We start from the raw sequence: 19,322 nt of genomic DNA, 5'->3' as shown, positions 1-19,322 counted from the left end.
TTGGTCCTGCTTTGAGCAGGGGATTGGACTAGATGACCTCCTGAGGTCTCTTCCAACCCTAATATTCTATGAGTCTATGAAATAAAAGTTAATGGTTATTACCTGATACAAGAATGAGGTAGTCCATAATTATACCCGGAAATATGAGTTACTCTTTGTATGATCGGAGCTTCAGAATCCCCCAACAGAGGGACAATGTTATTTGATGAATATATTGTAGGACACTCCAGTTCATTTTGTGTGCATGTTCCAGGAACAGTCAGAATGTCTCTTCTGGTTATTTTATTGTCCGCTGAGTCTCCTGGTAGAACATGTCCTAACATTTTCACCAAACTTTCCTTCTCTTTGTTAGCATAGAAATCAGAGAAACTCTGCAATTCAAGTTCACAGTCTTTAACTGTTCCATCCTTTTTCTCAAAGAGGGACTCAAAATGTAGTTGTCTACGAGGACCTGACCTGGTCACCTGAGGTTCGACGTAGAGGTCACATGGTTGAAAATCGTGCTTGGTCGTGTCTGCTCCTTCCTCTTCTTCCTGCATAATCTTGATAATTCTAATGAGTTGAAAGAGGCGCTTGCGATCATTCATGTTATGGACCCCTAGTTTGGCATAATCTTTCATGGCAATCTTGGCTAGTTCATCTATCTTCTGAAGGCCCAGGGCAACAAACTGAGGATAATATTTTTCAAGTTCTGCCTCACAAAGGCATTCGTACAGACATGATGCCATCTTCAATTAAGCTCTATTAGAAATCAAACGAATGAAACGTTAGAGCCATACATAGCTGACAAAGGTAACAAAGAAAAAACATAGCATTTCCCCAGCTATCTATAGATGTTATTATCTACAACTAGGATAGGCACAAGTTAAAATCCAGGCTGCTATAGATTGCACTGTCTAACATTATGAAATGTAGTAACTGGAAAAAATATACCAAATAAAGGGCAAGCAAATTATTTCTATACATACAGAAACGTACAATAAAACACCATACAGAGATATACACATATCTACAGTCACTTACTGCTGCAGACTCCCTGCACTTGTGATGTCTATTCAATGAATGCCACCGGCTACTGAAACACAGTCCACCAGCTACAGAATGTAACACGCCTAATTTTAGATGCTCAACTTAATGTCCAGGCATGTGGTCCTACTGATACCCATGATTAATTAACAAAAGTATAAGAAATGGATAAAGACAGATTCAAAGATCAAGCCTAAAAGACTAAGGATTATTATATGTATTATATATAGAATACACACACTACAGCATAGACATAGTTACATACTTTCTTTTTTAAGTTTAGATTTCCTGTGTATTCTGTGTACCATTTGCATTTTCTCAGCTGTATTTGACAGGAACTTATTATCGATAAACTGAAATGTATTGTAGAGTCTCCAAATCTGTATAAAATTATTGGAACTCAATACGCAGGTTTTCTGGAAATATTCAAAAAATATCTGGCATTGTAGTTAAATATGTGAAAATTACTCTCAGTTCTCAAACCTTTGCCTTCCTACCATGATGTATTTTGCAAATGTTTATTTCCAGCATGATTAACATCTGCAAAAATTCTTACTTGTTTTATAAGACAAACAAATGCTAACACTATCTATAACCTTTGCCTACTGAATATAGGAAAATATCTTTCTAGATGTTTGGACAGAACCTAAAACCAATGGGGCCTCAGTCCTGACTGGAGACTTTTAACTGTTAACATCACCCTACAAATAAGAAATTGTGTGTTACTAAAAGCCTTCCCCCCCCCCGTAATGCTGGTTACATTTATTTCCACAGTAATATATTGTTTAAGAAAATTAATTTGCTGGAAAAAAACCCCAAATCTTCACCTGCTATCATTAAAATCAATGGCAAACTAAGTCTGTCTAGTAAAAATATACCTTCTGTCTAATAATATGCTGAATGAATAGGATATTACAAAAATTTAAAAGCTGCATTAGACTTAGGAGCAGGGGTCTGATTTATAAAGACGGCTAAACCAGAATAAAATTACCAGTGGTTGAGCAATAAAACTTAAGAAGTTTGAAGGCAAAACCACTGTTTAATGGGGAGTCCTAATCAATATTTCTGTGGGAAATTCCAAGTAAAGATAGAGCTGCTGCTGAGATTATTAGTTCCTCAGAAAAAAAAAAAAAGAATAGAGAATTAAAAGAGAAAGGTGTGAGGAATCCAACAGCTCAAGTAGTCTAGCCACCATATACAGTATGGGTGGAATGTTCAAAAGCACTCAGCATTCCGCTAACTCTACTGTTTTGGAAGTTAATGGGAGAAAAGTTAAGCCATCATTATCCCAGCCTATATGTTCAAACAGTAACTCTAGTTAGGATCTCACTCACTGGTACAGATGACCTTGTCTGTGTGATGAAAAGAATAAATGGAACACAAGGCTGGCAAACTAATTTCAAATGCCAAGAATCATAGACGTTCAAAATGGAAAAGATCTGTTAGATTCCATGTTTTCCATTTCCCATTGCCCAGTGCAGGATTATGCCCTAGATTATATTTACCATCTTTAATTATATATAATATTAAACACAAACACATAAACAACACCACAAAAGCCAGTTACAATATTTACTCCCATATAACTGAATTGGGTTCAGTTTTGTGGAGAGTGGAAGAAGAAGGGAAAACAGGCAGACTTGCCTGGGTACAGAAGTTATGAGTTTTTTTAAAAAAAATTCCAAGATTCTGTAAGAAATTAAGTTTTTATATATATTCCATGAGGAAGTGTACAAAGAGTTGAATGGCTTCTTCCCCACAAAAGGATAATTTAATTTATGTTATATTTTTTTAGGCTTCAAGAAGAGTACAAATTTTGATTTTCAAAAAAAAAAATTCAATTCTTCAAGAAAATTGCTTTCTTGTTTCATTTCTTGAGGGGGGGCTAGTCCAATAATTTACATGTTTTCTAGAAACAGTACATTGTTAACTCCAGTGCCATCTGCTGGTGAAGGAGACTTCCCTGATTTTTCTATCATGAATAACCATCAGTCTTCTGAGTTTTCCTCAGGATGCAAGTACTTTCATTTTGTACACCTCAGGCAATGATGTTCTCTCAAGCAAAAATCTAAAACAACATACTTCATTACAATATTTTAATATCAAAGCCTGATCTTGCTCCCATTGAAGTAAATGGCACAACTCCCACTGGTTTCACTGGGAACAGGATCAAGCCCCAAACCTAGGATCTGTTAAAATATTCGACTATGAAATACATTTGGAAAAAGGGGAGCTGTTTCTGTGCAAGTAGAGTTTTCTATCAAAACATATTTATAAGGTCAAGCGACATCAGGTGTAGGGAGCAGTTTGTCACTCAATTTGTTTTAGATTTCTGTTCTTCATAGAAACACTGGACATTCTGCAGCTCTTTACAATTCAAAATGGTTGTCATCCACATCTTTGGATGGCACAAAGATTCAGCTTTATTTTGTAATGCTCACATTCTTCTCATGCAAAGTGACACAGTTGCTTTGACAAAAGACACTGAAGCAGGCCTGTCATATAAAAAATGAAATACATTGAGTCTGTTACCTACAGCACTCTAGTTATTAGTATACATGCAAACTGACAGAGGGATAGTTATTGACTCATCTAAGTCTCAGATTTGAAACACCCAGGATTTCTGGCTTAGAGACAGTTCAGCCCATTATCTTACATGAAAGGTAAACTGAGTTCCATACAATTTGCTTTATATATTTTGCGGTCTTTCAGACAAGATCTTAAAAAATGAGGGCCTGTCTGCTGTGCATGGACATGAAAAATGCCATGGCATTTTGGTATAAGAGGGGCTTGCTAGAATGTCCTCAGCCAAAGTGGCAAAGAATCCTGTGCCAAAGTGTTACACACACAGAGTGCAGTGCTGTGTGCCAAATGACCATTTGGCTCCATTTCAGTACCAATATATGTAAGTTGAAAAGCATTATGAGAATATAAATCAATATCATCATAACCTATATCCAAAACTTAGTGTAAACTGCTACATGTTTTCTTATACTATGAACTTATCTTCTGACAATCCTGTGCCTCTTATACTTCCTGGAACAGATGGCTAATATACATATAAGCAAAACAATAGATAAATAGTGATGTAACACAGTACTTTAGTTTTACATCACGGTGGCATCAGAACCATAGAATCACACCATGAATGGTTTGTCATCAGAAAAGAATTCCAGTGCGTGGTATTAGATTTTTGCTTTTCTAAAAAAAAAAAAAAAAAAAAAAAAAAAAAGACATACAGATAGAGAAAAGCTGGGCAACGGAAGTGGACGCCAATGGAAACTTTGTTTTCTGAAGCCAGGGAATTTGCTAGACAATCCACCTCTTGCCACAAAATTGTAATCTAGGATCAGAGCCATAATTTAAAAATATTTTTTTAATAATAATAACTATAACGGTAAATTAGCTCTCATAGACCTTTTCCCCCACAGCTCTCACAGCACTTTACAAACCAGAGTATCTTTATCCCCATTTCAGACATGGGGAAATGGAGACACAAAGTGGTGACAACCTTAAAAATGTGAACCAATGCAATGATGCCTTTCAAATCAACAGGTGTAAGGCAGTGGGATGTTGACTCTAAAGCTTAATGTATGCAGTGTTGTTCTAGCCATGTTGGTCCCAAGATATTAGAAAGACAAGGTACGTGAGGTAAGCTTGAAAATTGTCTCCCTCACCAACAGAAATTGGTCAAATAAAAGATATTACGTCACCCACCTTGTCTCTCTAAATCTTAATGACAGTTTAATTGTTAATGTTTTACTCATGGAGATTTTAGTTGATGTCAGACAAGGTTAACTAATAGTTGGCGATCTATGTCTTACAACATATGAGTACCTTGTTTGCCTACGTATTTGCATGGTGCCTAGCACTGCAGTATCCCTGGCTTTTTAAGCTACTTTTTAAAAACAAGTTCATGAAAGGAACTGGGAAACAGAACAGGCAAGTCTTATGCATGCTACCTCTCCAGCTCTCGGTTCTACCAACACATCTCACTTGTCATCTGCAACAATACTACTCCAGCCCTGAACCTGTCCTGAGCACAGACTGCCAATCATGCCAAAGTTCTTGGTGGTTTTATGAAGTATATAAATAGGGGACTAGAATGAGACCAGTCTAGCCAGACAGTTCTGCGTTGGCCTAGGGTGCAAGGGTGGAGATAAACTACATGACCTCATAGATCTCACTCCAGCTTCAGCTTCTTTGAACTCCAAACTGATTTTCAGCTGTAGCCCAAGGCTGAATATGAACTCAGGACTCTAAAGGTGAAAGGCTAGTGCAGTGGTCCCCAAACTGTAGGGTATGCCTAGGGGGGCACAGAGGAATGTTCAAGAGGGTATGTGGCAGGGCCTGGCCCAGCCCCCACAACAGTGGGGAGTGAGCGCCATGCTTCCAGCCTCACTCTGCCCCCAGACCAGCTCCGCCTCTGATCCTGTTCAGCCCCCAGTCCTGCTCCACCTCCAAGCCCAGCTCCGCCTTCACGCCAGATATGTCCCCAGTACCACTCTACCCCCAGCTCCACTCCTCCCCCCTGCTCCACTCTCAGACCAGCTCGGCCTCTAGCCCCAGCTCCTCCCCCATCCCCAGTTCTGCCCTTAGCTCCACCTTCAGCCCAAGCTCCGTTGCTGAGGAAGTCTTGGTTGTGCAAGTAATGTGGGGGGAGGGTGGGCATGGACAGATTCCATTAACGGTAAGCGGGAGTGCGACTGGAAAAGTTTGCGCACCACTGGGCAAGTGCATTATCTCATTACACTCTGCAAGGTATTTTACACTTCTCTGACCATTTGTAGCTCCCTATTATTTTATCAATTATTATGATCAGTGGCTAGAGGTGCCAGCCATGGCAAGGCTCCATTGTGCTAAGCACTGTACAAGACATATAATAAAGGACAGTCCCTCCAACAAAGAGCTCACAATTATAGTGAATACAAAATGCAACAGGTGGGGGTGGGAACAAAACAGGTGCAAAAGTGTGAGAGGGAATGGGGTAACAGTAATATGAGCACAATTTTCCATAAATTAGCTATGTGATTTGTAGATATAAAATATTTATCAGAGCAGAGGACACATTTACAAGGCCACACTATTATACCATGCAACTCACGGTGTATTTATGCACCTTGATATTATATACCTCTGTCTGTTGCTGGAACAAGAATTATATAAGCCCATTTTGAAGAAACAGGGAAGAAAGCTGAATACTGGAAAAGGACAACTGTTTACAGATTCTAGTATGAGAAAAGCATTTGGAGAGGAGCATATATCTTCCACGTTATCCGATAAACATTTTACATCTGGACAACGAAAAGCTATTTCTATCCTCCCCATACACCAAGTTTCCTAATCCCTATGTTACTGATACATTAATCGTCGTGCCCCAGTCTGGTAGCTGGACTACCACTAAATTTAAGTGTGATCTGAAACTGATTAAAAAGCCCCAACCAAACACTAATTTTGTTCTTTTGAAATAAATGAGGGGTTTTTTAATTTACAAAAGCCTGCTAATTATTATAATCATTCTCTCTTATTAATTATAGGCTGATGACCTCAGCAGAAAAGACTCCATTCCACAGCTGATACTCAACAACTGCTTAAAACAGCAGCTGAATGGAGATGGGAAATGTCTAATATTCAACCACATGCTAATGAAAAATAATCTGTGGGTTATATTAGGGTGCTGATTATTTGAAAATTGCGCCTTGGCTCCTCTTGCGGGCAAAGCTTCCAAGTGGTTAAGAATGTTTGCTTCATTTTGTAACTACCTAAAGGCAAGGTGCTGTATGTCTGCAGTTACTCTTTCACTCTGTGTACATGTTTACTGAGTTCAGTTTCATAGCAACCAGCTTTCTCTGTATTTATAGTTTCCCCAACTCAAGAGCCCCCACATTTCACTGATTGCTTAGATTTTCTAGTTCAGTGGAGAAGAAAAAAAATCCAGAATCAATTTAGGCTCTGTCATGGAGACGCTCTTGGTCGGACAATTATGAGCAGTTCATCTCATTGCACAGTGCGCTTACAGAGTGAATGGGAAAGAGGGCATATGGTGTTCAGAGAGGTACATGAACGTGACCAGGTCGCTATTGCTAGTGCACACAAAGAGAAAGTACCAGACACTCAGACATGGTGGGGGCCACAAAGGTAGACAGATTGGGTATGTCAGAGAACTCCTTCAGAGTATGTGAGAAGAAGCATAATTGTTATAAATATGTTGTCTAACTTAACAGCATCTATTTCAAACATCTAGTAGGCCTTTTCCCTCAGCAGGCTGCATCTCAGTGATTCCTGGGTGTGTGTCAGCATATCCATGTGCCAGACGCTTTGAGACAAAAAGCCTTTTATCTCTACTATTATTCTTAATAATTTTATATTATTGTGGCTCCTCACAGCCTGTCATGGACCAGGATCCCATTGTGCCAGGCACTGCATAAACAGAAGAAAGAGACAGTCCCTGCCCCAAAGAGCTTACAATCTAAATAAACATCCTGTCATAATGAGCTGAATATAAATCTGAGCAGGCAAATGGCCACGCTAGGTGTCATGTTCACAACTTGGAAGGAATCCATGGGCCTGACCTCATTTGGATAAAGTAGGGCAAATTGCAGCCAATCTGGTTTCCTTAATAGACATGGGGAGGTGGCAGCCCACCTGAGATTGCAGGAGCCACAATACGTCAGGATAACCAAGAGGATCGAGGCAGAGCATTCCACACTGGGTCCAGCAGTCACATCCTTCGCGACGCTCAAACTGAACAAACAATGGGGAGCATCCACTAGGACTTGTCACCTTCCTGGCAAAGCTCAGACTGAGATGGGGCAGTGTCCAATGGTACCCATCATCTCTGTGGTGACGGTCAGATCAAGATGGGGCAGCACCTGCTGAGATCCTGTCTCCACAGGGCAATATCCACAGTGAAATAAGGCAGGGCCTGATGAGACCCATTGGCTTGGCAATAGCAGAGGGTCGAGACAGGGCACTGCCCAAAGGCAGTTGGCAGCTCTGTGGTGGCACCTGGATCGCAGTGGGGTAGTGCCCCCTAGAATCCATATTCTCAACACCAGGGTTCCCATATGCTGGGAAGCAATTTCCCTCCAGGTCTGACTGGAAGTGACCTTGGGGTTTTTTCACCTTCCTCTGCAGCATGTAGGTGTGGGTCACTTGCCAGGATTACCTGGGGGTATCTCACGTCAATCTTTCCCTGCTATTGGGCCGGAGTCCCTCCCATTCTCTGCCTGTGGCACATAATACTCTGGTTGTCTGCAGGCTATAATACTTTGGTCTCATTTCGCGGGCCGGGAGCTGGGTGGCCTGTGCTAAGCAGGGGTCAGACTAGCTGATCTGGTGGTCGCTGCGGCTGGCCTTGGACTCTGTGTCTCTGTGAGATGGGGCAGCACCACCTAGGACCCATTGTCTCCAGGGCGTCACCCACTCTGAGAAAGGGCAGGGGCAGACCTGGGGCTCCTGGTGTCGGCAGCAGGGGGGACCCGCTGGTGACAGTCACCAGCTCAGTGGGACGCACAACATGCCTGCTAATGCTGGGATGGAGACAGGCATCCGGACCCACGATCTCCACGGCCAGGGCTGTCCAGGGAAAGGGCCCCACTTGACCTGCTTGTTTGCGCGACGCTCGGAACCGGGCCCCGCTGTCTCCACGGTAACGCCCAGGACCAAGACCGGTCAGGGCCCACTGGGCCCATCGTCTCTCTGGCAGCTGCACCCTAAACCCCCCCCCCCGCCCTCTGACCCCGCTGCCCTCTGACCCCAGGAGCCTCCGTGCAACTTACCTGCGGGCAGCACCGTTCCCGCCTGCCCCGGGGCTAGAGCCCGGCAGACTCGTGACTCCCACCCCACGCAGGCTCAGGCAGCAGCGACTAGGCCGCGTCCCCATAGCAACGCCGCCTGCCTGGTTCGAACGCTCGCGCCCGGGCTGGCGCCGCCCGGGCCCGGAACAAGCGAATGGGACGCAAAGGAAGGGGCGGAGTTTTCCCAGCTGACCAATCGGAAGCTAGGGGTGGGTAACGGACCGCGCGAGCTGCCAAATCCCATCCAGAGCGTCCCAAATCGAGCCCTCCCATTGGCTCTTCCCTCCATGTGTGATTGGCTGAGGCTGGTGTCAGTCTGTATCAGCCTCGCCCCTTAGCGCTGTTCCTCTTGTCCTGGAAGAGCAGGGGCCGGGAGCCAGGTGAGAGAGGGGTGGGTTGGGCCAGGCCGGGCCGGGCCAGGCCCGGCCCGGCCCGGCCCGGCGAGAGGGGGACCTGGGCGTGATTGGGAGGGGGAAAGAAGGGACCCTGGGGTTGATTGAGGCAGTGTGGGGGAGAGGGGGGGTTGATTGGAGCAGTAGGGGGGAGCCCTGGGGTTGATTGGGGCAGAGAGGGCAGTAGGGGGCGGGGGGGGGCACTGGGGTTGATTGGAGTAGTGTAGGGCAGAGAGGGCGGGGCCCTGTGGGTTGATTGGGGCAGAGAGGGCGGGGCCCTGTGGGTTGATTGGGGCAGTGTAGGGCAGAGAGTTAACACTGTTATGGGAGTGGGTGGACCCAGCCCCTCGATTCCCAGTTTACTGGCACATACTTTTCACAGTGCGCTGCCCTGGTTCAATCTGGGGGGCACACACCCCTTGTTTCCTAGCCCGCGTGCACTGCTCTCTTGACCCAGAGCACCCAGACCCTTCCTCTTCCCAGCATTGCCCTGACCGAAGAGTTCCAGACCCCCTCCCATCTTACCACTCCCGTTACTAGCATTGCAACGCTACGTTTTCAAAAATTATGAGTCGGGCCCCAGAAAATCATGGGATTGATTTGAAAACCATGACGAGGCGTCTAAAAACGCAACGCAGCTGGAGTTCTTTTGTACCTGCCTTCCAGGGCTTGTGCCCCTAGGGGTCATGTTCTCAAGCTTTGCACCACAGTCTGGATTAGATTCTTACTCTTTAGCTATAAATGAAAACTGAGTGTCTCATGTTTCCATGTGGCTTTAAAAAACACACCACATAGTGCAAGAATCAGAATAAAATCACGTTGGCTGAGTTTTCTTCCCAGCTCTGCCACTGACCTGGCTGGCCCTGGAGCAAGTTAAAGCACTATAGAAGAGGTAGATATTATTTCTCTGCGCAACCTGGATCTCCTCTTCTCTCTGCATCTCCTACTCAACTTCCAGCAAGCCAGCTCCCTCTTCTATTCCCCATGTACACTATTCTTCTCTCAGTGGAGCAGCCTGGTTCCCCCACTTCCTACCATGCAAGTGGTCCAAGCCACTTCCCATCACTTTTCAGTGTGTGCTGCTCCACCTCTATCTAAAAGTCTCTCTGTTTCATACCCTGCCTTGAACTCTGTGTCTCCAGCAAGCACTCTTACCTCCTTGGATCAAGTCAGAACGCTGCATGCTAGGAGCTAGCTGGCAGTTAGTGGGAGCAGAGGGTGAGGCTACTCCCTGCCTAATTCTCCGGTGGGTTTTTGGAGACTTACAAATGATACAGCCAGCTCCATCAGAGAGAGTGATGTCTCTCTACCGCTCTTTGTGAAATGGGAATCACAGCACTTACCTCCCTCATGGATAGGGCCCTACCAAATTCATGGTCCAGTTTGGTCAATTTCATGATCATAGGGTTTTAAAAATTGTAAATTTCATGATTTCAGATATTTAAATCTGAAATTTCACAGTGTTGTAATTGTAGGGGTCCTGACCCAAAAAGGAGTTGTGGGGGGGTTCGCAAGGTTATTGTAGGGGGGGTTGTTACTGCTTCCCTTACTTCTGTGCTGCCCCTGGCAGCGGCACTGCATTCAGAGCTGGGCAGCCGGAGAGCTCATGGAGGGTTGGAGGATGAATCAGTTAATATCTGTAGGTGATGAACTCTTGAAATGCAAAGTGTTATTCCCTTCACGCGCCGACTGCTTTTTCTTGGCTCTGTGAGAGGTATAAGAATGAGAGGGAGGTTGAAGAGGCGTAGTGTTAAATTGTCCTTGAAAAGTGTGGTGAGCGGACTTCAGAGTCATGTGTGCTTGATGGAGAAATGGCTGGGTGAGATTTTCTGGCTTGTGTTATACAGGAGGTCAGACTCACGAGATGATATAATGGTTCCTTCTGGTCTTAAAAGCTCTGAATATGCACATAGGGTGCAAAGAGTTAAGGTCCTGGGTAGATGTTTACAATGAACCAGCTGGCGGTGGGGGACATGTTTGCAGGTTAATGCACACCAGGGCTAGTTCTGCTTACACCTTTTTCGCAGCAGGGCTGGTTTCTGCTTTCTAGACACAGCTCACAGCTGGACGTGTTTGTTTTTACACAGATGTGCTTTGCAACTGAGAACTGTTGACAGGTTTCAGAGTGGAGGTTATTCCCACGTCTAGCTTCCATACTCTTGAAGCATGGAATTTCCAGGCATGTATAGGAGATGGTGCTAATAGCCTACATAATTGGTTTGCGTTGCTACAGACCTGAAGAGCAGGTAGTATCACTCCTAATGATTTCAGATCCTCCAGAATGGATACATACAAATCTTAGAGCTTTGCTGATTACCCTCATACCACAGGTGCCTTATTAATGGGTGCAAATACTGGCATAGCTTGCAGCCTATTGACAACAACTGAACAGTAGGGGAGCAGCCTTGCTACTGATTAGTCAGGACAGCTGGATACTAACCTGGGACTGCCATAGCTTCCCAGACAAGTCACTTCTCCTCTCTGTGCCTCAGTTTTCCCATCTGTAAAATGGAGCTGACAGTATCACCTCTGTATACGACTAAACAATCTAAACATGAAACATTACATGTTTCAAATGTATTATTTAAATGTGGCACTGAACATCAAATTAGGGTTTAAACTACTTCTGTGCCTTTTTACATTACAATCTGGTGGCTAGAGCCATGGAAACGGGTCCTGGGCCACTGGGCTTTCCTTTCTCACTTCTGCCACTGACTTGCTGGCCAGCCCTGCGCAAACTGTATCACGTCTGGAAAATAGCTTGTCTAATACAGTACTACTTCCCGTGAGTTTTAAGGTGTAAGGAGTCTCTGAGGATAGAAGACTTAGAAACTGAGTACTTGTCATTAATTTCCCTTTGTTTTATTCTCTTCTCTTCCAACATTTTTTGTGGTTTGTAGTTAACTGCTAAGATTTCATGCTCAAACAGGTGGAACCAGTTGAGCTTGCTTGATTTTTGTGTCAGGTTTTATGTAGTTCATGACTTTGTGGTTTCAAGTCAAAGGGAAGAGGATATGCTTTCACCCTGCTAGGCAGAGGTTTAACTATAACTACTGACATTGTTATGTGCATGTCTTCATGCATGCTGGAGATAAACATCATGGATAAGTTTGAGGTGTCCATCTGAACTCTAGCAGAGTGCCGTAGCTAGGTTAGCCAAACAAATCACCAGGGGCCAGTTCAGAGGAGTTTAACAAAAAGTAATAACAAAAATATATTTTAAATCAGAAAAAAACCCAACAAGCAAAACACACTTTTCTATAATATATTATCAGTTCATTTACCCATCCAGGCTACTCCCTATTTCTTATAACAGGCCTGGCTTCCTCTAGATGACCAGTCCTAAAATTATGACTATAGCTGAGATGGAGACAGAAGTTTTACCGAGGGCTTCCCTACTCAGAATCCTGCAGAGAAAGGAAGTCTGTCCCGTCTCTCTGGGTGATTGACAGTTTGTCGAGCAAATCAGCTCTCTTCCCCCTCACTTCTGGTTCAATAAGGGTGTTACCCCATCACATACTTCACATCTAGTGCAATTGCCTCCGTAGATGCTGCATTACAGTGCTTGTTATTCCTGTTTGTAATGATTAATCTTCTGCATTCATATTTGCTCTCATTGCAGTTAGTAGGAGGACCATGGCTCTAAGAGCATGTGGCTTGATAATTTACAGGAGGCTACAGGCGGGATCCCCTTCTTCTAAAGTCGGTGACAACATTGAATACCTTCTTCTGCAGACATCCTATGGCACAAATCACTGGACCCCGCCAAAAGGTGATTGTTCCAATAATGCTAAGAAATCAATGCTAATGTTCCTTGTGTCCAAGAACCAGAGACATTACAGAATGTAAAGACCTCTAAGGGCAAATAGTCTAATGGCTACCAGTCTTTTGGGGCAACTGAGACAATTAACTATATTAGCACCAGAGCTGTGTCACCCACCTTTTATCGAACTGCATGCACCTTATCCTGCACTGAAGCTAGGGCAATGGCTAGACTTGGGTTTGCATTAGCCCAAGCTCTATGATAAGTAGAATGTGCATAACTAAATGGGAGGGAGGCAGTGCCCTGGGGCGTAGTACAGAGGCTCATCACTAAGGTTAAGATTTTGTCATGGACAGGTCATGGGCAATAAACAGAAATTCAGGGGAGCCCGTAACCTGTCTGTGATGTCACTAAAAATAACCGGGTTGGGGGAGGAATAACAGCTGGAGTCCTGTTGGGGGCTGTGGGGAAAACTGACAGGCCGAGCCCCCTGCCGTGGCAGGGACACAGCCCCCATTCTGGAGCTGGCAGCAGTTGCAGGGCAGAGGGGCACAGTCCCAGCTCCAACTCCAGCCACAGGCGTACAGCTGAGGAGGGGGCCCACAGCCCTCACTGCAGCCCTGGCCATGGTGCAGGAGGTGCAGCCCCTGCTGCAAGCCACAGGGCAGGGGCACACAGCCCTAGCTCCAGCCACCACTGTAAGCTGTGGGTCTGGAGTGCATGGCCCCAGATCTGGCCCCAGCTGCAGGGCAGGGGCTCATAGTTCTGCCTCCAGCCGGCTTCAGCTGCTGACAGTTGAAGCCGAAGAAGTCACAGGGGTCCGGTAAAGTCACGGAATCCATGACTGCCCTGACCTCTGTGACTAAATCGTAGCCTTACTCATCACTCAAGGTGGATGGCAGAGAAGGCATTTGGTTAAATGTCCCTCAGACACTGGCGGTGGGGAGCATTCAATGCAGAAATAACTTTTAACTTTCAGATTTTATTCTCTCTTGATAGTTCCTGGATATCCCAGACACAATGCCCCACACACTGACCACACCTAGATAAATATTTATTTTGTACAGTGCACTAACCAAAACTATCTCATAGCATAATCTCAGGTTTCCACAGTATGCATCTGATGAAGTGAGCTGTAGCTCACGAAAGCTTATGCTCAAATAAATTGGTTAGTCTCTAAGGTGCCACAAGTACTCCTTTTCTTTTTGCAAACACAGACTAACACAGCTGTTACTCTGAAATCCATAATCTCAGTGCAACTCTGCCCCATATAAAGAAAAAGGTATGCAAACCTCTCCCCGGATCCTCTGAGCCAAAAACATTGGTAAGTAGAATTTGCAGTGTGCCTGAAAGCCAACACTCTGGACTGCTACCATCCACTGCGTAAAGAGAGTTCCGTGATTGAGCATTCCTCATCAAGAATGCCCTGACATTAGCCACAAATGTTCCAGCTGATCCTAGCTGCCACAGTATCCCAAAGGGATATAGAGGCACTTCAGATAGCCAGGAGCCACACCATTTAGGACTTTTTAGGTCCATACCATTATGACAACCTTTAATTTTGTCTGGAAACAAACTGGTAGCCATTGCAGATCCTGGAATACTAAGTGAATGAGCCATTGCGTTCTGCAATATCTGCAGTTGCTGAGTGGGCTTCAGACATAGGTAGAGCACATTGCACTGATAAAATCTGGAGATGATGAAGTCATGGATAAAAGGTCCAGGTTTGAAAGAAAAAGTCATAACCATTTTGCCAAGAGCACCTGGTTGGAATAGCCACGTTGGGCCACCGCTGTTTATTAATCGTTTAAAAGTAACTTATGCAGCTCCCAGCCCCATTGTATCACTTTGTACTTCCAAATACCAAAAGGCAGGCCGAGCTCTGCTTCATCGTCTCCGGATGCTTCCCTTAGCCTACCAGCATCAACTGCATCTCCTTTGATGTGAGTCCCAAGTTCAGCTAAATACTTCGAAAACTGACACTGTCAGCTGAACCTGATGAGAAGACAGATGTAGAGCTAACTGTCCTCCCACAGCCTAATGGCATGACAGCCTAACCCTTTAAATGGATTGGGTCTCAGATGGGGAGTCATTGGAGAGCAGGGAGCACCGGTGTGATGTACTCTCATTGGCCTTTCATGCACAGGCTACTGCATGTTGTACCATCTGAAGCTCACCATCATGCTACAGCAGGACTTCATGCAGGTGATGCTTTCAATACCACATCCCCCATAGCCGCCTTGCATGCGTACCTAACAGGAGGGGAAGGAGTACTGAGCTTTATAGTACACATGGCAGAGATCTTGGGACAAAGGCAGAATGTCCCACTCATGTCTCTGGTTCTCGCTGGGGAAAAAGAGCAGAGCCACTTGAGGGCAGCTCTGGGCTCTGCAGGTGTTGGGCACAACACCCTGTGATCAGTCACACTAAAGGCTGCAGATCCAGGGGCAGAAATCAACACAGACTCTTTCACCCAGATTCTCAAAGGTATTAGGCTCCTAACTTTAATTGATTTCCCTTTGAGGATCTGGGTCTTTGTCTTTCCCCATCATCAGGTGTGGACCAAAAAAAACCTATAGCTGTCTCTATAGCAGGCCTAAAGACAGGCTGAAGGGAGTCCAGAAAACATGTTCACTCCTGATAATGCCACAGCTGTCTTACCATTACTTTCACCATAACCTTCCTCCATTTCCTTAGCTGGGTTAGTCGCCCATATGCCCCTGGTGCTTAAGAAGGGTGGATGAAAAGCATCTGGATTACTGACTCCCATCAGCATGGTATCTGAGCTTCAACAAAATTATATAAGGCAGTGTTTTCAACCTAAATAAACTTGAGATGGTGCTGATAGGGAGAGGGAAATTATTAGAGAAACTGGTACATCGACCTCTGCCTTTTTGGAGGATGTCTGCTATCAGATTATCAAGTTAGTGCCCACTACTGGGAGCCTGTTTGTCCCCTGCCGATCCTAGACTTGTAGTTATAAATAGTGGTATGAAATGAGTCTTTCCCTCTGTATATGGCTGGGAGGCTGCACATCCCATTACAGCCCTCTATTTGAAACCAATAGAGTTGCACCATGAATGAACTGAGCCCTTTATATTGTTTTCCTTCTGAAAGTTACTTTGACTCCCAGTTGCCATGTGCTTTTCTGAGCCCATGCCTGGTTTGTTCTATTTATGTTCCTGTCTGGAGTTTTCATGAGAAAACTAAATCTGGCTTTTCTCAGGGAAAGTAAAAACAACTTGGGTATGTTATATTTATCCCTATTTGAAATGGCAATTGTGATCCTGAGGAATCCAGAGTGAATGGAAAGAACTAGAATAGTAACATGTCTGGCTAGAGGGCTGGCTTGTAGAGGGAAAGAGAAATACCCTTACTCCAAGCTGCTGCATGCTGCATACTGTCATCCCATTGCAGCGATATTGGTCTTACAGCTACACGGCAGCTTCCATCCAAACCACTTCAGAAATATTACTAACTGTGTGTGTATATCTAGTATTCATAATCTCTTGATTCACCACTGAAATGCAGCCACATGTAGGGGAGGTGAACCACAGCTCCTCTTTAACACTGCACAGCTACACTAATAATAATTATTTTGTATCAACATACAAAAAATTTTGGGACAAGAAGTGAAGAAGAATTCCAAATCTGATTCAAACTGCCTGGGGAAATGTAGGTAGGCGTAATGTACCCGTGTTGGATCCAGGACACGGGCTAGCACCCTTCTCTTATTAAAAATGCCAGGGGGGTTGTTAATGATCATAAGTGCTCAGGACCGCGCTTCCATGTCTCGGATGAAAGATGGCACTTCCTGCGCACAGTGCCCACAGCAGGCCAATGGTTCACTACTAGATTCAGAGGAAAGAGCATGTCCTACTGACCCATGAAACCAGGTGTTCCTTAGAGGTCCTTCACCCAAGTATTGACCTTGTCCAGATTAGCGTGGCTTGTGACATCTCATAAGATGATATAGCAGCCTTCTTCCTTCATCAGTTCCCTTTTTGCCAGTCTGTGAAGCAGTCTTGGTGGCTGACTGCTTAGATGCCCTGGGCAGGAAGGGAAGCCTAGTTTTATTCACTACTCAGTAGTTTTCATGTTTGGATATAAAACAATGATGAAAACTGAAGATCAAGTGCTTGGTGCTGCCCTTCATGAGCGTCAGGCTTGTTGACTTCCTCATTCTGGTTCCTGAGGGCCTGCTTATGCATCCCTTTTGTTGAGTAGTTTGTATTCATGGGAGACATTCCACTGACTTTGATGGGCTTGCTTGCTTGATTAAAAGATGCAGAATCAGGCCCTAAGCCACTTAAGGCACAGCATTAATGAATCCTGTTCTCCTTAGCCAGAAATATGGTCTCTTCATGTGGGACTTTGCAGGTGTACAGGGCTCTGATAGGAACACAGAACTGGAAAGGAGGAGAATAACATGGGAAGAGATTTCTGGCACATATAGGGCACTGGGTGCTGATTGGCAGCGTCAGCATATGTGGGATGAACACTAATCCTAAAACCCTTGAGATGGACATAAAAAGGTTTGAAATGTAATGTGTGTTCTGCAATCTCTAATGCAAATGGGTCTAAACGACAGGACACGTGAGCCGTTCTTCATGGCAAATGAGATACTGCACATGTGTTTTCCCTATTGCCAATTGAACTAACACAATCAGAACAGCCAGTTTTCTTCTCAGAAACTTATTTTTCTCCCCTCCCTCGGCAGGCCATGTGGATCCAGGTGAAGATGACCTGCAGACAGCCCTGCGGGAGACACAGGAAGAGGCTGGACTCAATTCCAGTCAGTTCACTCTCATTGAAGGGTTTAAGAAGGAGCTGCAATACACTGTCAGAAGCAAACCCAAAACAGTTATCTACTGGCTGGCAGAAATGAACGACTGTAACACGGAGATCAAGCTCTCAGATGAGCATCAGGCTTTTCGTTGGCTGAAGCTGGAAGAGGCCTGCAAATGTGCTGAGTATAAGGAGATGCAGGCAGCATTCCGAGCTGTGCATCAGTTTCTTTGTTCCAAAGCGTAAATGCTTTCATGGAGGGAAATGGGGACTTTTAAAGAAACCTGGGCTGCTCTTTAAACAAGAATAAAATGGGGGTTGTGCAGAAATGTAAATTTTACACCAACCTGCTGTATGGGGTTAAGATACTCTGAGCTTCTGTGGAGCTTGTGCTTTTACCTCCCCTAGGTTATCCTAGCTCATGTAGAGAAGCATGGTCTGATCTAATCATGAACCAGAGAGCTCTGAGATCAAATCCCTGCACTGACGATCACTCCCCTTGTTGCTTTTGTCAGGTCACTTACGCCCTGAATTTCAGAAGTGCTGAGCAGCCGCAGGTCCTATTGAAAACTGAATCCTTGACCTCTCGTGACAGCAGAAGGACGGTATTGAGAAAGGGAGCATAAGGAGAATTTTAATAATAAAATACAATTACAAAAATTAGGTCCTGAGTTTTGAGCAGAAGAGCAGTAGCCAGAACTGCTGGGCTCTATTCCCAGCTTCGCTGACTCCTTCTGGTAACTTGGGCAAACCATTTCATCTTTGCCAATTGTAACATGAGTTGTATTTCCTTACCTTGCACGTTTAAAGTTTGCAAAGTTCTTTGAGAGCCTGGGATGGAAGGTGTTAGAGATGAACAAAATTTAACTGATAATTTCAAACTCCCTCTGCTATTTTTGTTGTCTCTTATTTTGGTCTGTGTCTCACCCGTTGAAGGTCAGCAGTATATTATACACTTGGTCTTGGTGGCATAATGAGTCTATGCCTACGTTGAGCAGAGGACCTTCTGCTCTAGAAATCTAAGCTAATGCTGATCTCCAGTAGCTGTGATAGTATCTATGGGTTGCAGTCCCTAGTGGGCAATGTGGTCGCTTGCCGTTGAGCACGTCTGGCATTCCATGCAATAGCTGGCAGTGCTATGCACGCACAAGCTAGAACGTTAGAGGTGAGAGCTAGAATTAACTCTTGTCTCTGGGCCTTATCTCTCAAGGTGCTAAGCCACTGAACACCTTTATAAAAAGATATAAAGGTATAAAAAGATCTTCTGTACTTTCCACAGTATGCATCCGATGAAGTGAGCTGTAGCTCACGAAAGCTCATGCTCAAATAAATTGGTTAGTCGCTAAGGTGCCACAAGTCCTCCTTTTCTTTTTGCGATACAGACTAACACGGCTGTTACTCTGAAACCTGAACACCTTTAGCTCCCACTGACATCAGTAGGAATTGAGAGCACTCAGCTCCTTGTAGGATTGGGACCATTTTATCTCTACTGGATGATTTGCACAGATACAGCAGTGCATTGTGCCTTAGCAAGAGAAATGACTTCAATTCTCC

General features: G+C 44.6%; 2 protein-coding genes and 1 long non-coding RNA gene across 8 annotated transcripts in view; 2 read left to right on the top strand and 1 right to left on the bottom strand.

The window, feature by feature from the left end:
- Nucleotides 1–7,606, top strand: part of LOC122465808 — a 33,782-nt gene extending 26,176 nt beyond the window's left edge. For both annotated transcript variants that reach the window (XR_006290873.1, XR_006290874.1), the window contains one exon: nucleotides 6,564–7,606. This is a non-coding gene — a long non-coding RNA (uncharacterized LOC122465808). The remainder of the gene's footprint in view (nucleotides 1–6,563) is intronic.
- Nucleotides 1–8,971, bottom strand: part of KIF24 (kinesin family member 24) — a 40,721-nt gene extending 31,750 nt beyond the window's left edge. For 3 of the 4 annotated variants that reach the window (XM_037902621.2, XM_037902624.2, XM_037902625.2), the window contains exons 1-2: nucleotides 8,808–8,971; nucleotides 103–741 (exon numbers count right to left, since the gene is read on the bottom strand). In XM_037902621.2, coding sequence (XP_037758549.1) covers nucleotides 103–728 — 626 coding nt within the window. In that variant the 5' untranslated portion in view covers nucleotides 729–741; nucleotides 8,808–8,971. Of the gene's footprint in view, nucleotides 1–102; nucleotides 742–7,671; nucleotides 8,444–8,807 lie in introns of those variants that run through there. The other variant, XM_037902623.2, reaches the window with a different exon arrangement.
- Nucleotides 8,972–9,108: 137 nt separating this feature from the next.
- Nucleotides 9,109–18,652, top strand: NUDT2 (nudix hydrolase 2). 2 transcript variants are annotated; one of them, XM_007063292.4, is made up of 3 exons: nucleotides 9,109–9,205; nucleotides 12,840–12,989; nucleotides 17,701–18,652. In XM_007063292.4, exons 2-3 carry the CDS (start codon nucleotides 12,854–12,856, stop codon nucleotides 18,012–18,014), a joined length of 450 nt encoding a protein of 149 aa, XP_007063354.1. In that variant the 5' UTR covers nucleotides 9,109–9,205; nucleotides 12,840–12,853; the 3' UTR covers nucleotides 18,015–18,652. The 2 variants fall into 2 exon arrangements, with proteins under 2 accessions (XP_007063354.1, XP_043403139.1); XM_043547204.1 differs by lacking the exon at nucleotides 9,109–9,205 and adding an exon at nucleotides 11,311–11,396.
- Nucleotides 18,653–19,322: the final 670 nt, after the last annotated feature.

Source organism: Chelonia mydas, chromosome 5 (genome assembly GCF_015237465.2).
Source record: "Chelonia mydas isolate rCheMyd1 chromosome 5, rCheMyd1.pri.v2, whole genome shotgun sequence".
Taxonomy (NCBI): Eukaryota; Metazoa; Chordata; order Testudines; family Cheloniidae; genus Chelonia; species Chelonia mydas.
The sequence above is the reverse complement of the archived record's forward strand: the minus strand, read 5'-3'. Positions and strand labels throughout refer to the sequence as shown.

Bases quoted from the DNA above. Each gene is read 5' to 3' on its own strand.
- NUDT2 (XM_043547204.1), top strand. The intron at 12,990-17,700 runs GTGATTGTTCCA...CTCCCTCGGCAG, and splicing joins TCACTGGACCCCGCCAAAAG to GCCATGTGGATCCAGGTGAA.